This window comes from Pelobates fuscus, chromosome 10 (genome assembly GCF_036172605.1).
Source record: "Pelobates fuscus isolate aPelFus1 chromosome 10, aPelFus1.pri, whole genome shotgun sequence".
NCBI classification, from domain to species: Eukaryota; Metazoa; Chordata; class Amphibia; order Anura; family Pelobatidae; genus Pelobates; species Pelobates fuscus.
Window position 1 is genome coordinate 150,054,927 of NC_086326.1, and position 12,786 is coordinate 150,067,712.

Below are 12,786 nucleotides of genomic sequence, written 5' to 3' on the forward strand. Positions count from 1 at the left end.
TTCCTGTCACTCTGTATCAGCGTTCCAGTATTTCCTGACTGATTCTGGCTTCTGACCTTGGCTTTCCTCCTGGACTACTCTGATCTCTGGCTTCCCCTGATTTTGGCTTTCCTTGACTACGCTTCTGCTAATCCCTGCTGTACTGCGACTTGGAGCACTATTCCTGGAAAGCCCCTGTGCACAGACTCACAGGTCAGGTGGCGTCTTACCTGGTCACCCTGGTCTGTGTCTACTTTGCAAGGGTGAGCGTATAACTCAGAGAGACGGACTCCCCATCAGGTAAGACTCCTGACACCCTGGCTCTGGGTGGGATAAGCTCCTATGGAGAGGGAAATATTCCCACAATCTAGTGTCCTTAAAAGACCAAAGTTCTTCTGCAGCACTGTATGGGAGACAGAACCAGGAGCACACCAATGGCACAGTATAAAAGAATATATTTATTGGTAAAACAATAAAATTGCTTACTCAGCAAGTTGTGGGCTTGTGATGTACAAGTTCCCACGAAAAACGCTCAATTAAAAGTCAATAGCTCCAGTTACTTGCTTGTTCCAGATCCTGGCTCCACGCCCTCGTGATGTAACGCATTTCACCCACGTGACTTGGGCTTCCTCAGACATCCAGATGTTTTTACTGTAGTCTACTCTCAGGTCAGAGACTGGCTATAGACACCAGAAGAGCTACATTAAGCTGTAGTTGTTTTGGCCACTATAGTGTCTCTATAACTGCTAGTTAATTAAACCTATTAGTATGCTAAAGATACTGCTGTAGGTGATAAAATAATGAAGAAACACAAAAGTGCTAAAAGGCAGTTGCTGTACAAACCTCAGTTACCAAGATTTTTTAATTTTACAATCAGCATATACAAACAAAGACAACATTTACAACTGATATACCTTAGAGAATAAGAATAAATTCTAAATATTTTCTCAACCGTAAATAAGGTACCTTTAAAAAAAGGATAGGATGTATTATTTTTAGTTTAACATGAAAAAGCTTTGCTTTAGTGAAATGATGGGTAGTAAACAAAATTTGAATCACAGTTTTAGTATGTTTCACAGTCACAATACAGATCTTCTCATGTTATTCCATTGCTGCTTCATAAAACCTTGGAGTTGACTATACCATTCCCTATATTCAGAACACAATGCTTCTCTTTAATGAGAGTTCTCTGATGGCTAACAAAATGTGCATGCTGGCTAACATATTCCCCACATTAAGAACATGAAAAAGATTTTTCTCCTGTGTGACTTTTCTGATGTTTCACAAGCTTGGATTTACTGGGATAACTTTTCCCACATTCAGAACATGAGAAAGGCTTTTCCTCTGTGAATGTTTTTTGTGCAGTGTGAGTTCTCAAATGGCTCGCAAGAACTGAATTTTGGCTAAAACATCTCCCACATTCATAACATGAGAAAGGTTTTTCACCTGTGTGAGTTCTCAGATGTCTCACAAGAACCGAATGCTGGCTAAAGCATTTCCCACATTCAGAACATGAGAACGTTTTCTCTCCTGTGTGAGTTCTATGATGTATCACAAGCTCAGCTTTACTGGGAAAATGTTTCCCACATTCAGAACACAAAAAAGGTTTTTCCCCTGTGTGAGTTCTGTGATGTCTAACAAGATGTGAGTGAATGCTAAACCTTTTCCCACATTCAGAACAAGAGAAAGGCTTTTCTCCTGTGTGAGTTCTATTATGCATTACAAGATGTGAGCACTGGCTAAAGCATTTCCCACATTCAGAACATGAGAAAGGCTTCTCTCCTGTGTGAGTTCTCTGATGATTCACAAGATCTGATTTACTGACAAAGCATTTCCCACATTCAGAACACGAGAAAGGGTTTTCTCCTGTGTGAGTTCTCTTATGGTTCATAAGAAGCGAATGCCGACTAAAACATTTCCCACATTCAGAACATGAGAAAGGCTTCTCTCCTGTATGAGTTCTCTGATGTTTCACAAGATCTGATTTACTGACAAAACATTTCCCACACATAGAACACGAGAAAGGCTTCTCTCCTGTGTGAGTTCTCTGATGTTTCACAAGCTCTGCTTTACTCAAAAAGCATTTCCCACATTCAGCACACAAGAAAGGTTTTTCACCTGTATGAGTTCTCTTATGCACAACAAGGTTTGAGTGCTGGCTATAACATTTTCCACATTCAGAACATGAGAAAACTTTTTCACCTGTGTGAGTTTTCTTATGCACAACAAGGTTTGAGCGCTGACTAAAGCATTTCCCACATTCAGAACACGAAAAAGGCTTCTCTCCTGTGTGAGTTCTCTGATGTTTCACAAGTTCTGATTTACTGACAAAACATTTCTCACACATAGAACATAAGTACGGTCTCTCTCCTGAGTGAGTTCTTCGATGTATAGTAAGACTTGAGTTTTGGCTGTAGCATTTCCCGCAATCAGGACATGAGAATGTTTTCTTTTCTGTGTGAATTCTCGGTTTTGCAAGATAGGAGTTACATGGAATAGAAGAGAATGGCATTTCTCCTGTGTGGACAACAAATTCTGAACAGTGAAAACATTTCCACCATTCAGAACATGGGAAATGTTTTGGGTTTCTGTTTACTATCTCACTTGAAGATGTACAGAGTTCTGAGCGATTGTTTGACTTTTGAGGAATGAATTCCTTGGTCCTTTTATTACAATATTTATTCAGAGTATTGCTTAGTGCACTTTTGTTCTTGTCCTGTCCTTCAGGATAACTTCTGCTTTCGGAACCACCTGCAAGAAATGTAATGTGCTTGGAGTTAAAGAAAATCTGTCACTAGAAATTAATATTTTTTTACCAAAATATTTTCATGAAAGATCAGAAATTTAACTATAAAGCACCATGTTGAATAAAACAAGCTAGTAAATTAGGTGGACAGCGCTAATAATTATTGTAATAAAATCATACATACAAAGGTAGCAGCAGATTTCGCAATTATGTTTCTTACTCTTAAGAAAAAGGAAATAAAAGTACAATGATAGTGCAGTATGTTATGAATAATATGGTGATAAATATATATTCCAAAGGGGCACTCAAGTTTTCCAGTTGGTAGTGGTGTGCCGAAACCAATATACGTGTCGGCCTGTAATAAAAAGGGCCCACCAGAGGTAATGTAATGATAATAGTAAGTTATTAGTGGGAGTGGTGGGTACCTGGTGGTCAGACTCCAAGCAAATCAGCGAGCCGGGGAAAGAACCACAACGCCGGTCAGCATTACCCCGGGAAAGCCAAAATTCCCTATCACGCATTTAAGAGCTATACAGAAGCTGACGGTGATGTAGATGACTACCTGAAAGATTTTGAGAGGTTGTGCCAACTACACGACATCAGCGCGGTGGATCGGGTGCCTCTACTAGCGGGGAGACTAACCGACGCGCAGCAGAGGTGTACCGGGCCGTGCCAGATGAGGACAGTAAAGACTATGTTAAATTGAAACAAGCAATTTTAGCCAGGTATGCGATTACCTCAGAGGCATACTGGCTAAAGGTTCGGGACATTAAGAAACCGAACAAAGACACACACATAGAGTGGGAACACCGCCTGCAGCGAGCCGCAAAAGGGTGGTTGGAAGCGACCCAAGTTAACACTCTGGAGGACCTGTTCCAGCTAATGGTTGTGGAGCAGTTCTTCGACGGGATACCCCCCATCTACAAAATTGGGTAAGGGACCCAAAACCACGCACAAGAGGCAGCCAAGCTGGCAGATGAGTTCCAAGATACCAGGAGGGACCAGCACACCTAACACCGACCAGTCTATGCACCTACAACACCATTACCAGCTGTGACCTCAACCATCCAGCCACGACCAGGAGTAAGCCAAAATACCTACACCCCCAGGTACCCTACTTGTCCTCCAATCCATTGCCACACCTGCAACCAGCAGGGGCATATACAGCGAGACTACCCCCGCAATCGCCCCAGGCCAAGCTGGAATAATGCAACATCCAACAACCGAGCAGCCGTGCACTGTGTACAAGCAGAACTGTACGAAGCACCCGAGACAGCCACTCCAATAGAAGAACCTTTGGGGGCCCTACATGAGGTAAACCCCATTCAGGCCGCCTCAGATAACCGTCAGGGACACCGACAGGAAGTACACATGGAGGGGAAAAGGGTACAAGGTTTACGAGACTCTTAAAGCTAGTCCGAAAAGCATCTGGTGCCAAAGAATAATCTAACTGGGGATTGCATCGCTGTACGAGTGGCAGGGGGAGCGATTTACAAAGTTCCCACTGCCAAGGTGCATTTGAATTGGGGAGCGGGGCACGTTAATTTGTAGGTGGAGATGATGCAGAATTTACCCGCTGACGTCATCTTGGGCAACGACCTGGGGGAGCTGACTTCAGCTTTTGTTCCCCAACCCACCATTCAGGAAGCGTACCCGGTTGTGACCCGGCAGCAGGCCTGCACCACAGCTCCATCTAACCACTCTGAGGCTCAGGTAAGCAATGAAAATCCCATGCCCTCTGTCATGCCCAGGGCGACCCCCCTAGAATTTGCTTCCGAAGTGGCCCTAGATCCCTCCCTGCAGATATATAGAGACTGTATAGACAAAGACCAGGCAGGGCTACAAGGGGAAAGGTACACCTGGGACAAGGGGCTACTGTACCGCCACGCAGAGAAAGTAGTAGCCGGATCTATACCTCTACCCATTAAGCAGCTAATTGTGCCTCGGAAATATAGACTAGAATTGTTACGCATCGCCCATGATATTCCCCTGTCTGGGCACTTAGGAATCATCACTAAGCACAGGCTGACCCAGAACTACTTCTGGCCAGGTATCTCACAGGATGTTATATTGTCAGACCTGTGATACCTGCCAGAGGGTAGGGAAGAGGGGAGACCGATACAAAGCCCGGCTCTGTTCCCTACCCATAATTGAGGAACCCTTCAGTAGGGTGGTGGTGGATATAATAGGACCCCTAGCGAAACCTAGTCCCTCCGGCAAGAAATATGTCTTGACTGTGGTGGATTATGCCACCAGATATCCGGAGGCGGTGGCCTTAACGAATGTGCACGCGGAAACAGTGGCAGATGCCCTAATGCTTGGAGGCTCTGACCCAGACCGGGCGCGACAACCTCCAGGCGGCCCATCAACGATAGCGTAGATGGTACGATAAGGGAGCCAGGGACCGCAGCTTTCAGGTTGGGCAAAAAGTACTAATCTTACGACTAGTCCACAAGGACAAGCTGCAGGCTTCCTGGCAGGGCCCATACAAGGTGGTAGAAAAGATATGTGATACCACCTATGTGATCGGTCCGGCCGCAGGCGCGGGGGGCAAACGCATGCTCCATGTGAATATGCTCAAGCCATACCATGAGTGTACCGAAGAGGTTACCGCAATCTGCTCGCCAGCTACCGAGGACTTTGATGATCTACCTCTCCCAGACCTCCTAGACCCAGAGGGCCAGGATGGAGACCTGGGAGAAGTACAGTTAGGGGAGCGTTTAAGTCCCCAGGAGTGAACCCAAGTCCAAAGCTTAATCGTCCAACCTTCTCCAATCTTCCCGGGTACACCCCATTGGCCATTCACAAGGTAGAAACCCTAGAAAAGACCCCGCTTCGCCAACCTCCTTACCGCATACCAGAATCCGTAAAGGAGAACATGCGTAAGGAGATTGAAGAAATGTTACAGTTAGTGGTGATAGAACATTCTGACAGTCCCTGGGCCTCCCCGGTAGTGCTAGTGCCGAAACGGGACGGGACGACCCGTTTCTGTGTAGACTACCGGAGGCTCAACGACAAAACGATCTCCGATGCTTACCCTATGCCCTGGATAGACGAGCTCCTAGATAAAATGGCCAGGGGCTAGTACCTCACCACAATAGATTTGTGTAAAGGGTACTGGCAAATCCCGCTAGCTGAGGACGCTATGCCCAAGTCAGCGTTTGTCACCCTGTTTGGCCTGTACCAGTTTAAGGTCATGCCATTCGGGATGAAAATTCCTTTGGTTAGCCCAGCGGTATTTTGTCGTCGAGTGCCTGGAACTAAAATCTGCTACTCGACGGCACGAATACCGCTGGACTTCCAGGCCGTTCGGGAGCACCGGTCTGTCGGTATTTTATCCCTGCTTGTCTATTCGTGCCTTTGGTGAAAAATGTATGCTTAAGTGTATTTCGTGCAGCGTTCAGCTAATTGTGCTGGGAACTGAGCGGTACTTTCACGAAGTATGCGCTAAGACCCCAGCTATTTGCCGAACGGTCATTCGGTATGATAACACTAATAATGTTAGTTATAGATTTTTATGAAAAAAGCCAGTTCTGCTGCACGGAAGGGATAATCCACTTAACTGGATATCAGTTAAACAGTGCATGGTGGGAGAAATGTCTTGGTTGTTAAGTTCCCCATGTAGTCCCCTACTGTACAACCCCTGTAAAGTCAGTAGGGAAACCCCTTGCATGGGGAACGACATAAATACTGTGACCTGTGATTAAAACCTGAGTTGACTCCCAGCCTATGTGTCGTCTAGTTCTTGGGAAGGAAGGATTTATACAACGCTACCGGGATTATTGTATGCTGTACTCATTTTACCTGGATTATTCTATGCTGTTCCTGTCTACCAGTGGAAATATTGTGGATTATACTACCTCTCCGCTACACTTGTTAATCCAAGATTAACTCCGGAAATGTTGGGATTCTGGATGGGAGTTCGTTGGTGAAGGGATGCACCTTGTAGAATGCCTGAAAGTTAGACCGGGACAAAGCGTCAGCTGCTGTATAATGAATGCCCGGAATGTGTTCACATACAAGAAAAAATTTGTAGTTTGGCGGCCAGCCACGTCAATTTCTGTTTTAACCACATTATGGTCAAGAAGGAAGAGCGCCCTTTATTGACTATCTCGCAAGCCGCCAAATTATCTGAGAAACACCTTACCGGCCTACAGATGTCCCTAAGTATGAGCTGCTGCTACAATGGGATAGATCTCAAAAGGGGCTGACGTTTCCCTGAAGGCCGGTAAGGAAAGTGTTTCTTCAGGCCAAACATCCCTGAACCAGTGGTTACCAAAAATTGCAGCAAACCCTGAGTGGGCTGCTGCATCAGTCCAAATAATAGGGGAGTGGGGGAATGAACATGGAGATGCCGTTCCACTCTGCAAGGAAGTGCTTCCACATGAGTTAATCGGCTATGGCTGGGGGGTTGAGGACAATGGTGCCATCCTCAGGCACGCCAGGTAGGAGGCAGAGTAACCTGGAGATGAAGGATCTCCCCTGTGGAATGATACGCATTGCAAAATTTAGGTATCCCAGTAGAGACTGGAGATCTCTCAGTGTACCAGTACCACTTTGGAGGAACTGGTCCAGTTCTTGTCTAATGCATACCAATTTCACATCGGGGAGGCGTGCCTGCATAGATACTGAGTTTAGTGAGATACCCAGGAAAACCAACTGTGTTGTGGGGCTTATTGTTTTGTCAGGGGCCAATGGGACACCTAGTGCTGAAAACTGTGTGGTGGTGCTAATGATACTACGTGGATTGATGGAGCCTGCCTCGACCAGTAGAAAATCGTCCAAGTAGTGTATGACCGTAGGGCATCTGACCATATTCAGGAGCAACCAGCAAAGAGTTTCTGCAAATATATCGAACAGCTTCGGACTGCTCCTGGAGCCGAAAGTGAGTCTGGTGGCGAAGTAGTAATTATCTCTCCATTTGATTCCATGGATATGCCTGAGAGACAGATGGATCGGTAGTAATTTGAACGCGTTAGTTATATCGTCTTACTGAGCCAGGCTTATTCACCGGCCAGTAGAATAGCTTGTATGGCATGATCCACGGAGGCATAATGGAGAGAGAATTCTTCAACCCTTATTAGTAAATTTAAACTGTTTTTGTTTTTGGAAGAATGAAAGACGAATCAAAAGTTTTTTATTAGATGTGCTGTTGGTAACCACTCCATTAGGGTTCGTACGCCATAAGGAAAAAGGAGGGTGCAGAAAAGGACCAATCATGAAACCTAATGTGGTCTCTCTCATCAAAAGCAGATGGGTCTACAGGGATGCTGGGCGGTCGGCCCAGATCCCCAACGGCAGATTGATTTGCAGGGAATAGAGAGCAGTGTCTCCTTTCCCCAGCGGCAGTGTGAAATGCAGGGAGTGGAGAGCATCGTCTCCACTCCCCAGTGGCAGTATCCCTAGCAGAGAGAGGAGAGCCCTGTTTCCCTCCCCCAGCAGCAGAATGAGCTACAGGGGGCAAGGACAGTCGGTCCTGCTCCCCAACAGCAGTGTGTTTTACTGGGAGAGGAGAGCCTCATCCTCCCTCCCCAGCGGCAGAGCGAAGTGCAGGGAGTGGAGAGCATCGTCTCCCCTCCCCAGCGGCAGTACCCCTTGCAGGGAGAGGAGAGCCCTGTCTCCCTTCCCCAGCAGCAGGACAATGTATTGGGAATAGAGACAGTCGGTCTCCCTCCCCAGCAGCAGCTGGGGAGGGAGACAAAAAGGGAGACAAAAAGCTCCACACCAGTGCAGATGGGACCGTGGTCTCTGTGCCCAAACTACAGGGGGTAGGGACAGTCGGTCCTGTCCCCCAGCAGCAGTGTGCCCTACAGGGAGCAGAGACAGTCGGTCTTTCTCCCCAGCAGCAGGGCTGTTTATCCAAAGGGGAGACAGTCTGTCTCCCCCTCCAGCAGCAGCACCAGGTCCAGGGAGAGGAGCCTACTACCCCCTCTTCCCAGCTGGGCTCCAACCAGGCTACTCCAGCTGACACGCTGTCACCAGTGCAGAGTACCGCTGGTCTCTGCCCACTCAGCAACCCACCCATCTGGAGTGCCAGTACCTCACACCGCCGTGATGGAGCCCCTGGACATGGGCAAGCTACACATTACCTCAGGTGCAGTAACCATTTATTGTGGGTGGGCTGCACTGCTGATTATGTTTTGTGGGTGGGTTGCTGGACTAACCCAGGCACTGACCGACAGGAGGTCAGATGCCTTGTAAGTCTTTTTGGGAAAGGGGAGAGATGTGGCGAAACCAACCTCGCCACTGTGCATTGGAGAAGCCTGGTTGCTCGCTTGCTCCCTTTGGACTATGGCCCCGTAATGAAACGCTTGATTTTCCCCTGCAGAAAGGCTTGTTCGTGCCTTTCTGCCCGGGCGTTTGGTAGATTGAATCTACCGAACAAACAGAAGAACGACCCGACCACCGGGGTATGGAGTGTGCAGTCAATTGACCTCCCAGAAGCTGTGGCTAACCACAGCTTAATTGACAAACGCTGGGTGGCCGTTGTTCGTATAGCCGAACACGTGGCAGCGGCCATTTTAAACTGCCGAACGGCCAGCGGTGTTCAGCTACAAAACTATGGAACTCAAATGGTTAATGCAGTTTTGCCTCTATCCTGGGAGATAATTGTATTACTTCCCCATTATCTCCAGGATAAAGAGGAGGGATTATTCTGTAATTGTGGGAGCGTTTCACTGTGTATGCCTATGATTGTTCAGTGTACCATTGGTGTCCCAGTCTTCCATCTGGTCCCCAAGGGGGGTGTCCACCAGGTGGAAGACCTGCATAAATACTGGGAAGGTAGCCCCATTAAAACAGATCACTGCTCGACCCTCAACACGGAGCCTTGTCTCGTTCTTGTGGGGATTTATTGTATGCTGTTCCAGTTCGACAGCTAGGAGTGTAAACCGTTCGTATGGTTTTTCCTGTTTGGCTTTTTGAAGCATTCGTATGGTTCCGGTTCGGGAGTTTCGAGATTTAGTATGGTTTCCTGTTCGAGAGATTGGTGTCTGCAGTAGCTGCCTGCATATCTGGAAGGGGAATTATAAACAACATTTTAACCCTTTTATGCCTGGGGGTGCTGTTACATGTTTATGCACTCTAAAGCATTTCACTAGAGGATGAACGAATAAATGGAGAAAAAAAAAAACACCATAAATTTTCATGTTTGGACAGCAAACTATAGACACCATTGATATTTAACATATTTATATACTAGATATGTATTACATGTATCAAATATATGCTATGCTAAGATTCTTTAACCCAAACGTCTTGATTTAATTATTTTGGATACACTTTTCAAATGATCCCAATCTTTTAGAAAAACCTCTCAAATGATTTATCCACAGATTCAAAGTTTCTCTAACAGATTGCGATCATTTTAAAAGCATATTAAAAATAATTCATTCAGACAGGGTACCGGCGAATTGACAGAGTTTCGGTTGGGAATTTCATACGAATGAATGAAATTCTGATCTGATCCATGCCACTTATGGTCCCCACCCACAGCTTTAATAAACTAAACGAACAAACAAAGGCTGAATTGAAATTCGATTTTCGTTCATTCTTTTTAATTCCTATGCATTACTTCGTTATTCTGATGAATGAATAAATAGCCTAAATTCCCGTCCGAATTTCAGACAAAAGCAAATGCCCAACACTAAGCCTAGTATACCTAAGTCTCGGCTAGTGCTTGGGTCAATCTGCTACACTGCTATAAATACTAAAACATACTTGTGGCGAGACTGCTGCCTTTTCGTGAATTGCTATATGTCATTCTCTGTGTTGCTCCTGTGTCCCGTAGCCTCCCAGACAGAGACCCCCTGATAACTCATTTAGAATGTTGGTTTAGAACCTTCGCACCTCGTAGTGAGGTGTGAAAATCACAACCCGCAAGGGAATGCCGACCCTGGGTGTTGGTCAGTTTGTTAGAGCAGTGGTTTTTCTCTTGAGTACCCCTTGGCAGCCATTTGCATAAATAGTACCCCTTTTATTAGCAAAATATTTGTAATTATTATAGTTGCTGTTATTTCAAATGTATATGCATTTCTCTGTCCCATCTCCCTTTTTTCTCTGTTCCAGGCTCCTCACAGTGCAGATACACACATGTGGATACACAAACACACAGACTGACACACGTGCAGATAAACAGATACAAATTCTGACACATACAGATACAGACACACAGATACAAACAGATGTACAGACACAATGACACACATGCACATACCCACAGAGAAAACACTGACACACATAGATACAGACACACAGACTGACACATGATGTACAGACATGCAAAAACACTTTCACACATGAAGATACACAGATGCAAACACTGACACACATACAGTTGCAGACACACTGATGCACATACTGGCATACATGCAGATACACACACTGACATACATATAGTTGCAAGGACATACATACATACACTAACACATTTACAAATGTAAAGACACACCGATACAAACACTGCCACACATGCAGACAAACAGATGGCAACACTACTATACATACAGTTGAACAGACATGCTGATAAACACAACCATATACACAGATACAAACACTGGCACACATATAGATACAGATACAGACATGCAGATACACATACAGATATCAACATTGACACACATACAGATGTACAGAAACACATACTGCCACACATGCAGATAAATAGACACACAGATACAATCATTGACATACATACAGATACACAGACACACAAGCAGATAATTGGACACACACACAAATACAGATATACAGATACAGACATACAGATCCATACACTGACACAGACATACAGATACATACACTGACACAGACATACAGATACATAGATACACACTCATATGCATACAGATACAATGACATACACAGATACCAGGGCTGGTCCAAGACATTTTTCTGTCTGGGTCCCCCAAAACAACACCACCAAAACACGCCCACATTCATTATGTTGTATTATGATAATTAAAACCAAAATAAAATTTATCATAATTAGATAAATACATTCCAGTAACATATTTAGATAATTGCACACTTAATTAAACGTCACAACATATATGCTTCTGCAGTGGTAATAAGATATTAGCTAAGTACAATATACGTCAATCGCTAACAATAACACACCAAAAAGGAGTAAGTTAATTTGTCATGTGGGATAGATGCCATTAGTCTGGAGAAGTAGTGGTGTGTGTGTGCTGGGGATGTACTGTGTCTGTATGTGTGTGTTCTGGGGATGTAGTGTGTGTATCCTAAGGATGTAGTGTTTGTCTGTGCTTGGGATGTAGCATGCCTGTGTGTGTATGCTGGGGATGTAGTGCGTGTGCACTAGGGATGCAGTGTGTCTGTGTGTGCACTGGGGATGCAGTGTGTGTGTGCACTTGGGATTCAGTGTGTGTGTGTGTGTGCACTGGGGATGCATTGTGTCTGTGTGTGTGCACTGGGGATGCATTGTGTCTGTGTGTGTGCACTGGGGATGCAGTGTGTCTGTGTGTGTGCACTGGGGATGCAGTGTGTCTGTGTGTGTGCAGTGTGTGCTGGGGATGTAGTGTGTGCGCGGTGGATGTAGTGTGTATGGTGTGTATGTGTGGGCCCTGGATGTAGTGTGTGTGCTAGAGATGTGTTGTGTCTTTGTGTGCTGGGGATGTAGTGTGTGTGTGCTGGGGATGTAGTGTGCTTGTGTATGTGCTGGGGATGTAGTGTGTCTGTGTCTGCTGGGGACATAGTGTGTGTGCTGAAGATGTACTGTGTCTGTGTGTGCTTGGATTGGAATTCCTATGTCCAGCACACTGTGTGCATCAGTGTTAATTTTGTCGACTAACCATTTTAGTCAGATTTTAGTCAACTACAATTTCTGAGATTCGGTCGACAAGCTTGACTAAAACAACTCAGATAACTAAAATATGACTAAAAACTAAAATGGCTTTTTAGTTAAAAAAAAAAAAAAAAAAAGTACAAAAAACTATATTGAAATTTGCTGCAAAAATGAACATGGGTGAGTAAGATATAAGAAGGAGGGAAAATAAGTAATCAGACACATGGGGACTGAGGCAATGAGACACATGTGGGTT

At 45.3% G+C, this 12,786-nt stretch overlaps 1 protein-coding gene across 1 annotated transcript in view; it reads right to left on the reverse strand.

The window, feature by feature from the left end:
- Window positions 1-983: 983 nt before the first annotated feature.
- Window positions 984-12,786, reverse strand: part of LOC134575214 (gastrula zinc finger protein XlCGF57.1-like) — a 34,409-nt gene continuing 22,606 nt past the window's right edge. The window contains exon 5 of the mRNA XM_063434468.1: window positions 984-2,730. Within this exon, the coding sequence (XP_063290538.1) occupies window positions 1,214-2,730 (1,517 nt within the window). The 3' untranslated portion in view covers window positions 984-1,213. The remainder of the gene's footprint in view (window positions 2,731-12,786) is intronic.